Source organism: Lagopus muta, chromosome 10 (genome assembly GCF_023343835.1).
Source record: "Lagopus muta isolate bLagMut1 chromosome 10, bLagMut1 primary, whole genome shotgun sequence".
Classification (NCBI taxonomy): Eukaryota; Metazoa; Chordata; class Aves; order Galliformes; family Phasianidae; genus Lagopus; species Lagopus muta.
Window position 1 is genome coordinate 11,120,977 of NC_064442.1, and position 20,164 is coordinate 11,141,140.

The 20,164-nt window shown below is 40.5% G+C and overlaps 2 protein-coding genes across 7 annotated transcripts in view; one reads left to right on the forward strand and one right to left on the reverse strand.

Annotated features, from left to right (window-relative positions):
* DMXL2 (Dmx like 2) overlaps nt 1-2,245 on the forward strand; it is a 51,442-nt gene extending 49,197 nt beyond the window's left edge. For all 4 annotated transcript variants that reach the window (XM_048956649.1, XM_048956651.1, XM_048956650.1 and 1 more), the window contains one exon: nt 795-2,245. In XM_048956649.1, the coding sequence (XP_048812606.1) occupies nt 795-1,004 (210 nt within the window). In that variant the 3' untranslated portion in view covers nt 1,005-2,245. The remainder of the gene's footprint in view (nt 1-794) is intronic.
* Nucleotides 2,246-2,319: 74 nt separating this feature from the next.
* Nucleotides 2,320-20,164, reverse strand: part of GLDN (gliomedin) — a 118,711-nt gene continuing 100,866 nt past the window's right edge. For 2 of the 3 annotated variants that reach the window (XM_048956692.1, XM_048956691.1), the window contains exons 2-10: nt 16,781-16,832; nt 15,556-15,573; nt 15,023-15,130; nt 13,814-13,960; nt 12,824-12,943; nt 9,081-9,161; nt 8,872-8,997; nt 8,045-8,195; nt 2,320-4,745 (exon numbers count right to left, since the gene is read on the reverse strand). In XM_048956692.1, the coding sequence (XP_048812649.1) occupies nt 4,286-4,745; nt 8,045-8,195; nt 8,872-8,997; nt 9,081-9,161; nt 12,824-12,943; nt 13,814-13,960; nt 15,023-15,130; nt 15,556-15,573; nt 16,781-16,823 (1,254 nt within the window). In that variant the 5' untranslated portion in view covers nt 16,824-16,832 and the 3' untranslated portion in view covers nt 2,320-4,285. Of the gene's footprint in view, nt 4,746-8,044; nt 8,196-8,871; nt 8,998-9,080; nt 9,162-12,823; nt 12,944-13,813; nt 13,961-15,022; nt 15,131-15,555; nt 15,574-16,780; nt 16,833-18,808; nt 19,110-20,164 lie in introns of those variants that run through there. The other variant, XM_048956690.1, reaches the window with a different exon arrangement.

The window sequence follows — 20,164 nt, forward strand, 5'->3', positions numbered from 1 at the left end:
TAGCTGAGTTGTACTAGAAGAGTAGAATCTTAAGCAGTGCACAGATATATTTTGGTCAGCATGCTGTAAATAGGTACATGAACATGGTAACAAAACAGCTGAAAAAAACAAAAAGTCCACAAAACTTCTACATTTGATAAACAGGATGCTTACTTTTATCACTTTTATCTTTCAAGTATGAGATTAAATATTCTGGTATCTGTGTTCTCCACTAAAGAAGATAAAAGTCTTTTAAAAATTACAATTTTAAATAGTTAAAGCAAAATTCATGATTTGAAATCTTATTTTTCCCACTTTAAGATGTATTGGTTTTGCCTTTGGATCTGTCTCCTTATAATACAGTGGGCACTCAGTAACCTTAATATCTTTCAACATTTCTGTAACACCAAATTCTTTTTTTCACTTGGTGCTGTAGCACAAGACAGCTACTGGGATTTCACAGGAGGCAGACAAAAAAAAACAACCAAAAGAAATAGAGGCTATTTTAAATGCATCCTGTACCTTTTTGTACTTTCCAAGGGAAGAAAGCCGTTGGGCACCTCTGATCAGGCAGCACAGCAGCTTTGCCCTGTGAAGTAACCAGCTGCCCTACATTATGGTAGCTGTTTTGCTGTATGTTTCAACGAGAGCCTCTTAAGATTTGTGGCAACTCTTGCTTATAGATAACAAAAAAAATCCTCTCTCTTTGCTGAATAGGGTTTACAAGAGCCAAGAATCTGAAATATTAGAGAAAAAAAATATAAAAGTCCTAATTTTCATTATCTTTCATCTCATTTGTCATTCTTCTGATACAGGTGTGGAGATTGACTGGCTACAATTTAATCCATTCATTTAAAAATGAACATGCTAAGCAGTCCATTTTCAGAAATATTGGTGCTGGTGTCACCCAGATTGAAACCATACAAAGGAATCGTATCTTCTCCTGTGGAGCAGATGGCACCTTGAAAATGAGGGTTCTTCCCAACGCTTTCAACATCCCTTCAGGCATTTTTGACATTCTGTAGCTTTCTGCCAGCTAACCCTGTTTTTATATAATGCCCCTTTAAGTCTCAAAAAATGCAGTGATATGCACTGTGGAACTTTTCTGTTGCCTTTCAAAGCAATTACAGCAACATTGAGTATTAATGGGGGGAGGAAAGACACAGTACTTTTTCAACAGGTATATTTTGAATATACCTATAAGGATCACTGGGATGGAAATGTGAGTACTGTGTTGTAAAAGCAAAGAATAAAACCCAGTACAGTCAGTCGTGGGTGGGGTATTGCTCAGTAACCCACAGGCTGCATTTAGTAAGTATAAGTGTATTGTAAAGGTCCTGACTGTCAGCCACTTAACAAGCACTGTGCTCTACAAGTCAGTAAGCATTTCTAAAGTGATTCTGATTATTTTTATTCCAGTTTTTCCCACTAATGGAAGCATGTCTACAACTTCTCATTGTAAAATAGTTTAGTTTTAATTAAAGGTACTCAGTGTATTTGGTTTTCACAAGAACGTGTAATGGATGCAAATGTGCAATCAAGAATGTACTGTGAGACGTATCATTTTATGCTGAGATTTCTTTCCCAGTTAGTATTACTACGTAGTTGATACTGTAAACTTGCACACTAACATTTTTAAATGCTTTTTTTTTGTTTTAATTTGCACACTATTTCCCTTCCTTTCTGACAGCTATGTTCTCTATTGGCCTTTACTTTAGGAATGTACTGTGTGCATTAAATGTTTGTAGTGAGGACACCCATGGTTCTGGTCAGCTTTTAGTTTTTGAAATTCATTTGTCCAGAAAATACTTCATTAAATGAAGCTAATAAGAAAATACCAATAGAACATACAATGCCACATTTCAGATGAATGTCAGGCTTTATGTGGCCAGCTAGTAAATAGTGGATAAAACTGGTAATTAAATTATTACCACAGCATATTGTATAAACTATGCAGAGTTCAATATTGTTTGCTTGTAATATAACTAGCTACTGTTGTCAGATGTATTTTTCTGTTGTAAACAAAAACTATGTTCTTAAGACACTGGAAAAGATGTCTGTGTATTTAAATGTTAATGAAGTGTCTTACTCTTCCAATGAAAATTTTGATGTCTGTGCTGTATTGTAAAATATACTGGAATAAAAAGCACCTTTCTCCAAAGGCAGTCTTAAATTGCAGGCTGTGAAGTAGGAAAAGAAAGAAAAGTAAATGTCATTGTTTAGTTTTCCCTTTGTAAGTTAAATAAATTACTTTTATTTCATGGAACAGTTCACTTCAGAACTTTCTTACATTTAAATAGGCTTAACTGAACTTCTTAGAGACTGAATGAGCGAGCTTTGACTTGACCTGACCACACTCAAGTAAGAAAAACTTTTGCATTTCATTTTCAGCTTTCCTAGAAAATTATGAAGCCAACATGTAGTTCTCCATCTCCAACTGAGGCAGCTGCAAGAAACACTTCTTACACAAGCCTGGCTCAGCCACTGAGGCAGGAGATGGAGTTTGCTGGCCTTTCTCCAGTAGGTTGATCTGACTGGGTCAGCAATGACATCCAGAAATTTAACATATTTAACATATGCATGCTATATAAAAAATTTCAAATCTGGCTTAAACTATATTTTCACCAGTATATATCCCTGATGATTTGGTTTTTTTTTAAACTAAGAAGTCTACTTTCTTAGTAACAGAATTAAAAAAAAACAACAAACCACCACCTCCCCCAAGATGTAATTCTGGACTGTGATGTTTTGCATTATTGTTGTGGATAGGATTCTTGGCACATGAGTTCTGACGTGCTTATTAGTTCACAGTATTAATTGTGCTTTTTTGTCTCTGCCTGCACCTCTATTCTTAGCACAGGAGGCCAAAATCCTGGCCTCAGTGAAACCAGCAAACATGCTAAGAGAAGAGGATACTGCCCAGGCCCAGCCATCACTGTATCACACACTGAAGCTCAGCTGCAGCAGCTTTATTTTTCTAATACATCTGTTAGTAAAGTTCTGCATGCAAAGATCATCCTGCATTCTTTTTATCCATTCAATGGCTCCTTGATACCAAGTAGGCATTAAACAGCTGAGTGCAGTCAGGTTTAAGAGACTTTGTTTTTAAATATTTGGATTAATCCCACGGATTTACCAATAGGCACTGACAACTTTGCAATTCAAGTTTTCAGAGGGCGATTTTGAATTGAAACACACAAAGACACAATGGATGTTCCAATGTTAAAGTTAGAAATCTGAAGTACTGAACAAAATTAAAATCAAAAGCTCCTATCACTTTTTGCCTCTTGTTCCTGAAAGTTTGAATGTGAGTGGCTACCTTCTGAATCAAGTCACTAAGCACTATAACAAATACAGGCCATCCTGCTCCAGGTATTTCATTTTTCAAATACCAGCAAAGAAGTACACTCTCCATTTTGTGACTTCATTTCTATGAATAAGTGTGAGGAAAATTTATCAGAAATGCACCTTCCTTGTAACTACACTTAGTGAGCTGTAATTCTATGAAATGGTGGACTTTATGTGGCAGTGAGAGGGGGAAGGAAGAGATTCCAACAATACAAGCAACTACAACACTGTTTAAACAGGAATTTTAATTTTAAAATGTACATGTTTTCTTCCAATTTTATACCCAGTTACTTTCCTTCCCACATTTACTTTACTAAACAGTTTCACAGGCGTCAGTATTTAATAATGTCATTACTACCATTTTCCTTGCAACTGGGGCTGGATTGTGCTTTTAATGATGTAACAGTTGGCTGGACTTCTCAAATCTGAAGATTTTGCTTTTTGATATTTAAACAACTCTTTCCAGTCCTCTTAACAGCTCTATATCCTTGTCAAAAATACGTTCACAGAGAAGAGGGGCAACCGAGGAAAGTATTTGTACACAAGTTCATTATTTAGACACTTATACCATAATTGCTGACTAGAAAATGACTGCAGATAAGATGATTGCAACTGGAAGTTATAAATAGTCACTGCTGATCACAGGACCATGGAATAATCAACATACATTAGGTCTAATTATTGGCTCAAGAATGGGAAAAACAAAAGCAAGTCTGTGGTAACTGTGTGCCAGCTGTAATATCGAACATTCTCTGAACAACAAAAAGAAGAAATAGCCTGTATGATTTAAGTGCATTTATACAAAGGGGTCTGATTTCCCTTTTATGCAAGCACGCAAACCACCAGCAGTGAACAGAAAGGGTACACCAAGTGAAGGGACTCCAATATGTATATCATATAGCTTTAAATAATCTGTTTAGTCAAACATGATTTCCTAACATTCCTTTTTAAAATATATTCATCCACCAAAATGTACTGGATATACCATTAAACTCCCATTCTCCCACGTATACAAATTCTTATCTCTTAGACTGTATGAGAGCATAGCAAGAACAGACTGTGAAGACCGTAACTCAAACCTTGCATCAACCTGCTTTTCTTTCAGTAAATCAAAAGCAAAACTTACTGTCATGTCCTTAGTATCAGTAACATAGATAATTCCACATGCTATGAATGCATTACCAGCTTTGGACTTTGGATATGTAGTATTGATATGCCGAATGACTGAGAACGTTTCTTCATCAATGTGTGCTACTATTATTGTTTCATCAGTGCTTGAGGCATATATAATCCAGAGTCCTTTTTCATCCACTGCTATGTTGAAATACGTCTTCGAGTTAGAAAAGAGGTAGTTACGGCCGTGATACAGGGCATTCTCAATGAGCAGCATGCCCAGCGACGCTTTATCAAGCCCAAGTCTGAAAGGAAATAAAGTATCAGTACCTTGTGTTAAAAGTGCGTTTGTATTTCAACCGGCTGGATGGATTGATTCAGAGGATGTAATTAGTGATAGAAGCATCGTTGAAAATACTTAAGGACAATTCTAGTGATATCTTTTAAAATGAAGCGCTCCACAGAAAGCACCTTCCAAAACACCAGGAGAAAACTTGACAATAATAACCAATTTGGGGCACACAAGAGCATGAATTCACTTTGGTAAGTTTAGTTTCATTTAGTCTATGAATGTTAATATCAGTGAGATGAAGGAAGCCAACTAAAAGAAAGGACGAGTGTGAAAAAATGGGATACCAGGTGAAGCCCAAAAATGAAATCTACAGAAATTTGCCTTCTACCTGGCAGGAGCTAAAGGGAGAGAGTGTGACTGACCGAACTGGCATGAATTCTGGGCAGGTTCACCTAGTCTTAGAGCTCGTCTTTTGAAAATAGTTCAGATAATGCAGTGATTTGCTCAAATGAACATCAAAGGAATAAAAATGCTACTTTTGCAGAGCCAAAATTCTGACCTCATGCCTCCGAAAGAACAGCTTGAATGTCTCCTCTCTGATGTATAAAAGTGGTTTTATTCCTTGAAATTCCTTAATATGATGATAGTCCAAAGATAGTGGCATTTAGCACCTTAAAATTGAATTCTTCTGCAATTGCAAGAAGATACTCAGCTGCTATCAAAGCATATTTGCAGTTAATATTTAATCAGTGAGTAGTGTAGTGCTCTAGTAAGTGCAGAGTATGCTTTTATCCTTTTAAGAAATGCATTCTGTAACAAAGCACATTTCACTGTCTAATATTTCTGTAACTATATAGCTAATTTCCTCAAATACAGGAGAAGAATTTTTCAGTCCAGGAATCTACTATCCAAGAGTTTTCTGAAAGTCAGACTTAAGACTGACAAATCATGCAGGAAAATGATCCAAAGAAAAGTCAAACCTCAAAAAGTGATTCACTTCAGCTTTTCTAGAACTCAGCTATGCAGCAGCTCCATATTCCAGCAGCACATGTTTGCATTAGAACATGCTTTTAGGGCTGGAGTTGATTTCCAAAAATGTGTCAACCTTGCTAAACCTATTACTCACTTCATATTTGTAAACAACCTGATGCAAGGGCTAGCAGGAACAGTCCCACAGAAATGCCAGTTTTCTTCGGGAGGCTTTTCTATATGAGTCAACAAGGCAAAAAGCATCTCAAGATGCATTAGAAACGAGCAAGATCATAGAATCATAGAAAACCTTGTCTTTTTCTCTTTTATGTGAAAATTCTGAAGCAGAATAGTGAGGTTTCATTCCTGAGGTTCCCTTCCTGTCACTCCATGGGGACTGTGTAGCCCAGAACTCCAAATGGTTCAATTAAGTCCTTAATCTTCCACCACCTTGAGGTAAAAGGTGAGATACAGGTCAATGTCACATCAACCACATCAAGCTACAAGCAGTATTCTGATCAACTGAGATGAGTAAGTCGACCAAAATGAATAGAAGTGCAAAAACATTACAAGACGAAAGTGGAAGGGATGAAGCACTCCTTATGCAAGGGATCTGGCCATCACTAGAAAACTTACTTAAGGGTATCAGAGAAACCTAATTTTGTCAGCTTGTAAATGTGACAAGAAACTCCCAGATATGTTTCCAGCATTTGCAAAACCATCTAGCCACCTTCTCACCTGTTCTTTGCACAGCATCAATACAAAAGCTGCCAGAAGCTTTTTTGCAGCCAAGAATCAAGGATTTTACTACAACAAATTTCATACTGCCTAACCCTTTCTTATGCTGAAAATAAATAACCTCAGAGTGAACAACTGAACAGAATGGCAAACTTTGAGCAACTTCTTTGAGAGGTTCTGAAGATTCCATGAATAGCTTGTGTTCTTCTGTGCATGAAGGCAGTTCCAAATTAAGGGTGTCCAAGCAATGGTAAGGAACTTCTGCACTATCACTATGCACTGTTTAGACGGAGATGGTCATTAAAAATGTATAAACAAAAATCCCTAAAGATATTTAAAGGAGGTTGCCAAAAAATGAGTTTGTCTTTGGCAGAATAAATATTATAGAATCCAAGCAGCTTGCTTACATTCCTTAGCATCTAAATGAATATAGGAAGAAGGCACACACACCTGCTTGGGTAGAGACATCAAAGTACAGTAATGTTCTTGGCTCAGACATCAGAGTCAACTGAGCTTGAAAGAAGATGAAATCTTTCACTTGCCCTTGGGCTGTATTTCTTTGGCTCTTCCCACAAGATGAGATTCTGTTTTTGATTTGTATTGTCTGTCATCAGTAGAAACTGAAGAAATAAGGATGTAATTTCCACTTCAAATTCAGGGTGATGCATTGGGAGAGTTACAGAAATTTATTAGAAGGAAACCAAACAGCGGAGTGATTCCTCCACAATGGAACATTCAATCACAGGTCACTACTCCTGTGCCTTGGTGCATTCCTGTGCATGAGCAGCATTAACTCAACCCTTACCAGCATTAACTCAACCCTTACCAGCATTAACTCAACCCTTACCAGCAAAGAACAGTGCTATCTGAGAGCAAGACCTGTGCATCAACCTAGGAAGAAGGCTCTGGTAAGCCAACATGTTCCATAAGTGGGCTTCAGTTGTATAACCCTTTATCTGTGTCCCCCAGACTGAGGCTGAACCAATTGCTATGCTGATGCAGGTAGATACACACAAACCTTATTTTCTTTAATTATATTCTTTTTTCTGACCCTTGTATTCCTTATTCAGATCACATTTCTTTCTGCCAATTATGAACACAACAAAGAATCCAAGTGCAAAAACACCAGTGTATAATAGGAACCTGCTGGACCCAAGAATCTTCCAATAGAAAAATCCACTGCCATCTCTGCACACAGCATCTTTTCAATCTGAAGGACCAACTGTTTTGCATCTCATACATCATATAGTTACTGCTACAGTTATCTGCCTGGACACAGTGCTGCACAGTGATTAAAGAGCTAATTGTCACAGCAGAGTAATGAGCTGAGAAGCCCAGTTCCTCAGCTCCAACACATGATGCACACATAGACTGCATGGAAGGCCAGTGACCCACATTCCAATTACAGACAGGAAAGTGTTAATTGTTCTATTCTGAAAAGAATTCTGAACCACTTCTTCCATTCTTCCTATGCTAGATAGTACCAAAAAGAAACAAAACAGTACAAAAGAAGTGGCCTGGCTTTTTGAGGTCCATCTTCATTGCTAACATATGGCTCCTCGTTCCACCACATCATTAGCCTTAAGCAAATTATATTTGACTTACTTCAGAATGACATTGGTTCCTCCCTTTTGGTAGTACAGATGATTGTTTTGTACTGCGTGACCGCAACCGTAAAAGAATCCTGTGATGTTAATGATCCTGTAGCTGTCATTCAGCAAGGCATTGGAATTCTCATATTCTTTTATAGAGTTTCCTAAAAGGAAGAATAAAAAATAAAACTAAAAGACCATCATTTGATTTACCTAATTTCTGAAATCCCTACCCTAAAATTCAATCAGAATCAAGTTTGTGACAGACAATAATCGTTTTTATGTTTTCAACAATAATTTAATATGATGGAACATGATAAAATAATCCAGAAGCAAAGCCAAGAACACATAAAGGTGTTCAAGGGGCAGCTTCCCATTGAGTAATAGCCTTAATGTTGAACACACTTGCTAAACTGCAACAATATTTCCTTCCACCATTCACGTCCTGGAAAAGATCCTGCAATAATGTAGCTCACATAGCATCTGATTCATTTACACTCTCCCTTAATGGTGAGGCAAAGTCCTAGCTACAATTTAGGGGATTAAATTAAAACCATAGAAAGCGGTAAAGGACAAGAATACAAAGACATGGACAATGGGCACTAAAAAAAAAATCCTTAAGCTATTCAGAATCAACACTGGATTCTGAAAACGTCAGAAAATATTAGAAATGTCTATCATCATATGCATAGCTAAGTGTTAAACAGTGATATGGAAAACACTCTCAAAAAGATGTGGGTAAAACCATCACGCTTTGTTTGAAACATTAATCTGGGTTGAAGGAATTACGAAGGCAATGTTAATAAGCCTGACTTTTGATGGTAACCAGCAGTGCCATACCTGAGAAGTGCATGGTAAGCCAAATCCTTTCATCGCTCACATTCCCAGGTTCCCGCATCCACGTTCCAAACGTTTGCTGTACGCTGACAAAGTGAACAGGACTTCCTACAGATGTTATGACACACTCTAGTAGAGAAAAAGCACGCGTCTGTTACCTGTGTGACTGCAACCCAGCAAGCAGCAGCTAGGCTGACACTCTAGCAGGTTACCAGCTTTTTTGGAATGACCGGAGGGTCTGTCTTCAGCTTTTCCAGCCAAGGTATCATCATTTGGTACAGCACACGTCTCACCTGGATTTCAGAGAGAAAGGGTCAAAGGTGACATCTTTCTACATTCAACGTGACAGACACGCATCAGTGGCTTCACTAAACTAGAGAAATGACGTTTGGGATTCTATTTCATCTAGAGAAACGCTTAAGTGATTCTAAATAAATGAACAAATGAAGTGTTCAGGTGAGTTCGTTCCCTTGAAGTTATCAGGCTGACAGACAACTTTGAGGAGCAACTGGTTTTGCTCAGCAGATTTCATCCTCTAGCTGAGAATTTCAGAGCAGGTGCTTTGAAAGGCAGTGCTGTCCCTCTCCTCAGATAGCAGCAGATAACTGAGGCAGCTGCCAGCTGGCTGACTTATCCGTAATACCAAATCTGCTTCCTTGGGAGTGAGCAATGGCCAAACTCAAGGACCTCACACCTCAAAATCTGGACACACCAGCAGTGGGGCTGCACTCTGTAGACAACCATGGAAGTTCTGAACTTGCCATGAATCCCCAGAACAGTAAACCATACTTAATGTGCACACTGAGCACTGCATGCATAAGAATGCAGATCAGCCACCTGTGTCATTAAAGAACCAACACAAAAGACTAAGGGAAATTATACACCATATTCTTTCCACAGAGAAATGGTTCACCAAAGAAGCAAATAAACAACTGCAAACGTTTTCCCTCACTCCTCAACGATTTGAAGGTTAACTGGTTGGGTTTTCTGCAGCATTTACCATTTAAATGATGCCTTTATGAGATTATTTATAAAACCTTTTCTGTAAACACAGATGCACCTTCTGTCTTTAAAACAATGCAGCACATTTCTACTTTGTTACAATGAAAAACTGCAAAGAACAAATAGTTCTCAGTGCTGTGCTGAAGACATCCTGATTTCACTGCACCTCTTCTAATCCAGTTCTTAACATTCACCTCCTTCCACATTTCACACATTTTCACTGTTGTTTCCCAACTGATTCCCGGGCTTTGCAGGACTGTGATGACGTTGAAACTAGCAAGGTAGCAAAAGTGTGAAGTATCCATAAAGTAAAGCTGAAAGGGCAGCACGACACTGAGGAACGAAAGAGCAGATTGCATTGCTTTGTTTCCTCCTTAAGGTTATAACCTCTCTCTGTTAATACAAAAACAAAATACTCCAAGGCAGACCAAAAACAACACATCCATTTATCGAAAGCACTTACTGATACGACATTTGAAGTTGTAATTGATCACAACTTCTCTCCTAAAAAAGGCACAAACAGTCAATCCAGCTGTGGGAAGACATGCCTGTAGCTGGAACCCAGAAATCCCCCAAATACTCTTTCCAGGTTTTGATCTCAAAGTCTTCTCAGAATATCTCAAGAAAGGAATCCACCCCACAGAAATGACAAGCTGCGATGCACAAGCTTATTAGTCTCAGCCCAAGGAAACTGATAAAATTAACTGCATGAACAGCTCCTCATACAGTGGTTTATCTAACACTGTGGAATAGTCAAGGACCAGGTCAATGTTTCTTGTGAAGATGAATGCACTGTTTGGATTTGAGAACATTTGCAAACCCTTCTGGGAACTTTCAGCTGCACGAAACAGAAAGCAATTAAGATTAGAAAGCTTTCTATCAGAGACCACTATGTGAAATTTCCACTGCTTTCTTTCCACCCAAAATAATAATAATAATAAATATCATAGTGGTTCTTCTGATTCTAAAATATTCTGGCTGAGAGTTAACAGAATTTACAGGACATTAGAAGTATGGTTATGGTCAATCTGGGGGAGGATGTAAAGGGTAGAGCGAGGGATGTGCTGTTTCTTCTAGAATTAGCTAGCAGAATCATGGGAGCAAAGCACCTGAGCTTGCAACTAATTATTCTATTCTCATAAGGAAAGTAAATTTTGAAACAGGTAAAATCTGATTCATGGAAATCATTCCTACATTCTTATGCAATAACTTAATTACAGCTGTAAATCAGGACATGTGTTCTCTATCTTCAAAGGGATATGATTATTACATAAGAAAAGATGATTTATTTTTGCATTATGGTCACACAACTCACTACTCATAACATTTAAATGCTCACTGAGGAGCACCTCTTATGTGCTAAGTTTTTTAATATAACTCTCATCTGCACACCAGGATTTCAAATCCACCAGAAATCCATCTGGTAAAGTTTAACCCTCCAAAGAACTTCAGGCAGTATCAACAACTGGAAAAAAGCTACCTGAGTAAATGCTCTAATTAGATCTTGCACAGCACTTCACACACTTCTGAATTTCAAATAGCATCAAATTTCTGCTCAGCTATCAACTGAGGCTCTTTGGGCTCCATTCTGATGCTTCAGTACCCAGCGTCTCCCAACTGAAATCTCACATGCTACTACAGTTACATTCTAAGTTAAGAATAAGAGACAGAAATAATTGATGTATGTTCCAGCATTAAATATTCACCAGTTAACAGCATTTATAATAAAAAAGATTTCATCTTACCAAAAAGGATGACATTAATATACATACCAGGCCTAGCTCACTCAAAACTCCTACAAGCTGAAATGGACATTGCTAGTAGCTAATCACTAGCAATCTCCTTGCAGTGAACAATTCAGGTGCTAGACAATCTAAATGCTGAGTGCCTTGCCTGCAACGTGAAGGGCTGCTAATGAAAAATGGGCAGAAGAAAGAAGTGAGAACAGTATTTTGAATCCATCACCACTGAAGGACCTTTTCCTAGCACTGGAGAAGAACCATGCTCCCCCTCCTCAACTTTACTATGGCAACATCAAATCAATACCACCCTACTAATGACAAGACTTACGAATCGCTCTGCATACTTCACACTTGCATTGTTTGTCTTAGTTCATACATTTCCAGTTTCCAGAGAAACCTCATTTAACCAACACTGTCACAGACAACTCCCTTCTTTTCTGAAAAATGTGAAAGAAGGAAAATTACTACCTGGGACATTCTTTGCTATCACTCTGACCTTCTCAGTGAAGAGGAAAAATCATCCTAAGACTGTACAGGGAGTAACAGTCACTGAAAAACATATCTCTAGCATCAAATGTAATATCATCCGGGGTAAAGGACAAAATGACAGCAGGGCCAGATCCAATATATAGATCCAAAACCAAAAGTTTCCTTCCATTTTCAAGCTAGAAATACAAATGCTGTTCTAGCAACAGCTTCTCTTTGCTTTCCATCATCAACTGATGGATCGATCTAATATTTTCCAGTTATCATAATACAACAGTGTTTGTAGAACACTGTAGAACAGTGGGCAGAACACTGCAGAGCAACCAAGCAACAGCTTGTCTCACCTCATACTGCTTCAATGACAAATTAGAATGGCTCTGAGGTAACATAACTTGTCAAACTGGTCTAAACTTCAGTGACTCGAGAATTCAAATGCATATAAAATACAGCTGCTGAGTTTTACAACAGAATGAGCAAGATTTCCAAACATTCGTGTGTACCTTTTTCCTCCACTCCTACATGGAGGGGAGAGGGAAAGGAGAGAGGAGTGCAGCTGCTGCATTTCAGCAGACACTCTATGAACTGTCAGTATGGATGTTCTTATCTTGGCTATAACAGTATCTGCTGTGAAATCTGCAGCCAATCACTGCTTCATGACACTTAGAACAACGTGCTTAATCTTGAACCTGTCAGTAATATTAAAAAGAACAGCGGAAAGAACTAACCTGTGCATTTGTTGCTGTACATATTCTCCTGAAGCTGTGCTTTACCTTTACGTTTTCCTGGAGGCCCTGGAGGTCCAGGAGGCCCAGGGGGGCCTGGTGGTCCAGGTTCACCTTTTGCACCTGTGTACAAAGCAAAGCACAACGTCACAGGTCCTGCAGGCAAGGATGTAACCTGCAGAGAACAGAGAGTCAACATGACGGACCTAATAGAGATCTCTAAAATAGCTTCTGTCTTCTGAAGAGGTCTTTGTGTACAGGAAAAAATACAGCTCAATAAACTCTCTGGAGTGCTAATTCTTAGAATCATAGTATCACAGAACATCCCAAGTTGGAAGCAACCCATAAAGATCATCAAGTCTGGCTCCTGAAAGGTGAACCACCCAGCACTTCACAGGTTCCAGGACAACAGTGCAATTTAATCTGTCTGGATTATAGGCATATTAGAGAGTTATAAAGCACAACTGCCTTGTTGTGAACTGCACAGTGTTCTCAAATACTTCAGTTTAAAGGGCTCCAGTGCTACAGTTTTAGCAGCTTACACATACAGTTGCTGTGATGCTTTCTTTACATATTCCCGAGTGGAAATCTGCTCTCATTTTCTAACACATAAGTAAAACTACACTGCATGAAAGAGCAGGAGATCAGCTGTCTGAAAGCATTCTGGAAAGGGTGGAATTTGCATCCTGGAAAGGGTGGAACATACACATAAGTCTTCTTGTGAGGAATTGCATAATGAAGGGATCCCCTGAAGACATGCATAATGAAGACAATACCCTGGGCAGTCGTTTTTATTTTTGGAGCTGCACATACCCTTGAGACTATTACTGAGAGATTCTAATATCTGAACTGTAGCAATGCCCAGAAACTGCCCTATGAATGAAGTGGCCACGTTGGCTGGTCCACCTCTTATAGATCATGTTCATGCTACAGAAGCAGAGTGTCTATTTCTTCACTATGTACACTGTTGCAAGAGAGAGTGCTTCTTCCTACCTTCCAATATCACATCATTGTTTGCATCCCCCTTTTCTCCCTTTGCTCCTCTTGCACCTTTCACACCAGGCATACCGTCCTTGCCAGGTAAACCTATTTCTCCAGGTTCTCCTTTCTCCCCTTGGTCACCTTTTGGTCCTGGCACACCTAGAAATAAAAAGCATTTCGGTACAAAGAACACTTACCCATGGTAAGTGTGTCCTAAAATCAATACACTCTGTTGAAGTACAAAATGCATTCACCCTAGTTGTTTGGTGGCTTGCCATATTGCACTTTCAACATTTTCCCTTGCCCCAGCAAACATCAAAGTAACTGCCCACTAACATTTCCACATGCACTTGTTGCAAGCATGATCACTCTGTACACCTCCTGTGCTTGGTCATTTAGCAGAGTAACTTTTTTAACAAGACGTTCATTTGTCCCGCAAAACCTTGGCCGGAGCATTTTGCAACAAGGAACACAATGGTGTGGTTGTACAACTGACATCAAAACGTTCCCCTCCCTGCCTTCGTGTCAGTATTTTGTGCTATAGAAGAGAGAAGTGAGCTGCCACAGAGCCAGAAATAGAAGTGTTCTTGCAGGCCAAGGGTTCACATTATATCTGTAAGTACTTGAGGAGAAAATACTTGTCCTTCCACTTACAGTATTACTATTTACACTGAAATTGTGAAACCAGAAACTTAATTATAGTTTTGGGGAGAAATCTGAAACGTGTCTTCTGCACAATTGCCCTCTGACTCTAAAAATAGGCTTTCACTTTCATTTCCCATTAAACAAACAAAAAGAAGTTGATGAACACTAAAGTGACAGACTTCAAACAACCACAGACAACTGGCCCAAAATCAGCCTTCATTTTTAAAGCCCTCTGAAGTCAAAGATTCCTTATGTTGGCAGGCTGAAGGAATGGAAATATTCTTATAATGACATTATTTACAAGAAATTTCAGAATACAGAGGTGCAATTAATTTTATTTTATAGCCTTAATTTGCAATATTTGACAATATATTTATACCATCCTTCACTGTCTAGAATACATCTGAAGTGATCTACAAAAACTTAGTTGCAAGACAATGATCATTACAGAATTCTGCAGAGTGCAAATCCTTTGTGGACACTGAATTCCTTCTCCCTGTAACAAAGGTCTAACAGTAATTGCATCTGAATGTAACAGTGAGAACAGGTTTTATTTTATTTAACAATAAAGTATACCCATTTTTCCTCTCTTTCCATTTAGTCCTGGCTCTCCCTTTTGACCTGGGACACCTGGGGCTCCATCTGAGCCGTTGTAGCCGGGCAGTCCATCGAGTCCAGGGGGCCCTGAAGAAGCCAAACAGCACAACAGAAATGTCACCATTCACCATAACTTCAGAAATCAATAATCAGCATTTCTAAGTGCTGTTTATAGCATTAAATTAAAATAATCAACTACTCATTTACAACACTCTTGCCTAAATGCTACCAGAAAATTCTGAACACCATCTAGCTTTGAACAAATATGCTCTGGCAAACATTATACAGTTTTCTCACCTCCAACACAACAACACAACCTCCCTTCTACCCCCAGAGGGGCACAGGTTGACATTAGTAGGAAAGTGATAAAGGCAAGTAGTCACTCTATTCTCCTTCATTCTAATTAGCAAAGAAAGACTATACTGTAAAGATGCATTTCTATAGTTCAACATCTGTACCAACAACTGTTTCAGTGACCCAAAACCGTTATTGCAGTTGTAAAAATGTCTTACCTGGGGGACCTGGTGGGCCTACACCAACAACATGCAAAAGAACACAAGAAAGAAGAAACAGTGAGTTCATCCTAGCACGTAAACAAAAACAATCCCAGATTGAAGTGATGAGTTAGTTAGATCAGAACAACGAAAAGGGGAGGAAAGCACACCACGTCAAAAGGAAATCCTATGAATTTACATGTTTCGTATTGTAAGCAAACATATGAACACGACTGTTTTTACATGGAATTGTTCTCTGCACTGCACCACACTCACCACAGCGCCTGGCTGGAGAATTGCCTGGTGCGGTAGAAATTGGACCTTCGTTATTCTACAACTTTTGTTAAAATAACATCTGCCTTATTCCTTCTGACTTAATTTGAGTATAGGGCCCTAATGGTAAAAAAGCACAGCAGACAGGAGTAAAGTATCACCTGAAAATATTTCCATTACAAGGTTTGTCTTTTGTGATCCCAATACACATTAAAAAAAAAAGTTGTTGCATTTAAAGGAGCAAATCAGCTCCATGAGCACTTTTATCCAGTCACTGAGTACTGCCTTGTTTCAACAAAAATAAAATCTCTAAGACAAAATAACAGCAATTCCTCGATTTCCCTACAGATAACACTTTCCAGCATTAACAAAACACCATGAGTGAAAACCATTTTATAATGCCATCACAGAGATTATCCCTTTTAATGAGCACTGACAAGACCAGTTAGTAACTTACTGCCAGTTTTCCAGTAACTGAATCTCTCCCCCACACCACAAAGTTATGTACATTAGTGCCTAAAATTTGTATGCCATCTCAGACTCTGAGGATCTTAATTATCCTTGTAACAGCATAAGATAAGTAAGAAAGGTGCTTGAGAGGTAGTAGAAAGGGTGACAGCAGAGAAAGCCAGGACTAAAGAAAGAGTTTAATGGAGTCAGAAGAGCAGAAAGCTGTAGAAGGCATTGAGTAATTGTAATTTCACAACTCTGGAGCCCAAGGAAACATGGGTTCAACTGAACTCATAAACTTCCAGAATTTATAAGTAAGTATAGGTAAGTCCCAAAGTGGCACCTGCTATCTTTTTTAAGTAGATAATGTGATATATACATATATATACACAAATATGAATTTTGATAAATAGTAAAATTTGTCATGTAAAACTTTATCTACTTCAAGTTCTTTGAAAACATTGTGATTCTGTATTGCTGAGTGTAAAAACAAATGTAATGTTCATGGCAATTAACATACCTGTTAAGCATATCCCTTTTGTGCTGTTACATAAATCCACCATCACTCGGACCTAATGTTGTAAAGAAATTAAGTTCAAAACAAGGTAAAACACGACAGCTCAAAGGAAATGGTCTGATTTACAAAACCAAAGATACCATTACTGTGCTTCAAAGAATAAAATATTTAGACCTGTTCTTACACTGAGACACCAACCACTTCCTCGTGCAGTGATTCTCTGACACTAACCTGTTTGGTACACCTCACTGTAAGCCCTACTGAAGACATTAAGAAAATCATTATGGAAATGCCCATGCTACAATTCCACAAATCAGCTTCTTGGCCATTATAAAGCAGTTCTTTCCCCTTCTACTGTAGGCCTTTCTATTATTTTTATCTTTGTGTTATGATTTCAAACACTTCATCCCCCTACAGCATCAACCCTGACCCAGTGGGCACCTGGCCCCAGTGCCTTTCTGAGTCCCAGTCATTCTGAGAAGCTTCAGAGTCAACCTAACTTAGCTCAACGGCTGTTGCAGTCAGGATTTGCTTGTTCTCCTTCCCCTCATCTCTCAAACACCAGGCTTCTGTGCTGTAATTTGTAAAATACACCTTGTCCAAGCATTCTCTAATTCAAACTGCATTTTAATCTGAGTGGTTTTGTTGAGATCATTGAAGTGATTACAGCTCGCTCTGAAGCCCTGCAATTATCTCAGCATTATATTTGCCACTCAGTGCAATCCACACAACAGATACAAGCCTGGCATTCAGAGAGCACGTTACAGCGTGCAGCCTGCAGCACAGCCTCCAGCTCAGCCACGAGGAGCCAACTACCTTTCCATCAATATATTTTGACGGAGCACATCTTGATTTGAACTGAGGAGGGGCACAAGTGGACAGTCTTGTCACATGCTGTTAAAATACACTTTGTGTCTCTCAGTTGAATTTGGAGAGCACAATAAAATTTGTGTCATTTAACCACAGAGGGGTGGCACGTGTAGCTGCCACTGTCACAATTATCCAACTCCACCAATAGCGAACAGTTTTAACAGCATTCCAAAGCCTGTGACATTTTCACCACTGATTTTATTTGTGAGTCACTCAGATTCAGAGAATCATAGAACCATTAAGGTTGGAATGACCACAAAGATCACCCAGTCCAGCCATCAACTCATCCCCACCATGTCACTTAATGTTATATCCACCCTTTCCTTGAACACCTCCAGGGACAGTGACTCCAACAAGCAGCCTGTTCCAGTGCACAGACACTCTTTCTGAGAAGAAATTGTTCCTAATATCCACTCAGAACCTCCCCTGGCACAACTTGAAGCCATTCCCTCTAGTCCTATTGCTGCTACCTGGGAGCAGAGGCTGACCCCCACTTCACCACAACCTCCTTTCAGGCAGTTGTAGAGAACAACGAGGTTTCCCCTGTGCCTCCTCTTCTCCACACTGACCCATCCCAGTTCCCTCAGCCGCTCCCCCTAATCCTGGCTCCAGACCCTTCACAGCTTTGTTACCCTTCCCTGGATGCACTCCACGGCCTCAATGTCTTTCTTGCAGAGAGGGGCCCAAACCGAACACAGCACTCGAGGTGCGGCCTCACCAGTGCCAGTGCATGGAGACCTGCAGCTCCTGCTGGCTGCGCTCTCTGACACAAGCCAGGATGCCGCTGGCCTTTTTGGCCACCTGGGCACACTGGTGGCCCATGTTCCACCACAGTCTGCTCACACCCCCACATGCTTTTCCTCCGTGCAGCTTTCAGCCACTCTGCCCCAAGCCTGTAGTGGAGCATGGGGTTACTGTGACCAAAATGCAGGACCCAGCACTTGGTCTTGTTGAAGCGCATGATTAGCCTCAGCCCGGCGGTCCAGGTCCCTCTGTGGCACCTTCCTTCTCTCAGGCAGATCGACACAACTTGGCGTCACCCACCATCTTACCGAGGGCGCACTCGACCCCCTCATCAACAAAGACGTTACTCAGTGCTGCTCTAAGCATCAGACCGAACTACGGTGAGCGCGCGGGGTCGCACGCATCGCGCCGCCCTACCGGCACCATGGAGTAGGTGAGCATCATCAGCATCTCCTCGCTCTCGGCACGCACGTGCCCGCGGCGGCTCCTCCTGCTGCGGGCGGGGGGCGGGTGGCCGGGCCCGGCTGAGCCCAGCGGGTCCCGCACGGAGCCGTTGGCCGCGGGGAGCCGCGCCGCCTCCATCTCCCGCAGCGCCGCGCTCAGCTCCCGCCACTGCGCCAGCAGGAACAGCGTCCCCGCCGCGCTGAGCGCCGACAGCAGTCCCACAGCGGCCAGCACGCAGCGCAGAGCCCGGCCGCCCGCCTCCATCGTGCTGCGGCCCGGCGACTCCGGCCGGCGGGAGGGATTTATGGCCCCCGGAGCCGTGGGTCGCGGGATGGGCGGGGGGGAGTGGCGGCCGCCCGGTAAGGGATACTGCGCGGTAAAACAAAGCTCCCCTTTACGTACAGGATCACTGAGAATAGAAAAGACCTCTAAGATCATCTGATCCAAACATCAACTCATCCCCACGTCACTCAGTGCCACATTCACCCTTTTCTCGAACACCTCCAGGGATGGTGATTCCACCACCTCAGCCTGTGCCAATGCCTAGCACCAGTCTTTCTGAGAAGAAATTCTGCCTAACACCCGACCTGAACACACACTGCCATTCTGCAGTGCCAGTGATCCTTCGCTAAGAACACACGTCATTCACCAGCACTCATATGCACCAACAGCACTACCTGCTGCTTCCGAAGTTCGAGCATGGATGAACACTTTCCCAAAGTCTCCTTGCCAATCCCTGTAAGCCGTGGGATATCTTTGATACAATACATTCTGCTCCTAATTAATTCATAATAAAAATAAGAAAATGAATTATACAGTACTCTGTTGTGAGGAACATCACAGTTCAGCTGAAGGTGAAGACGTCACAAAGACCGTGAAATTTGAAAGAACTCTGAGGAAGAGTTGTAGAAATGCTCTCTAAGAATTCTTAAACTTTAAGCTTGAAGACAGACAGCTGTGCTTTTTCTCACTGTTGCTATTTCAAATTGATCTCAGGAAATTCAGCCTCTGAATGCCTGGTTCCCTGCAAGGAGGAGCATCATTCCATCTCATTCCATAAAGGAGACAGGAGACAAGAAAATTACCTCATGTCCAAAGGAGTAGGACTCACCAACCTGCTTATCTCTCTCAAGGAAGGACCAGCACCATGCAGTCTTGCTAGCCTCATTTGCACTGTAATACAGGATAGCAGACATCTCTGGTAGCTCACACTGCAAATATCCTAACTTAGGATTTAGCAACAGGTTGCACCATCTCAAGCCCATTTGTGCTCATCTTCTTCCACGGCACAGTGCGTTTTTCAGCTTTCCATATCTTATAAAACAAAAT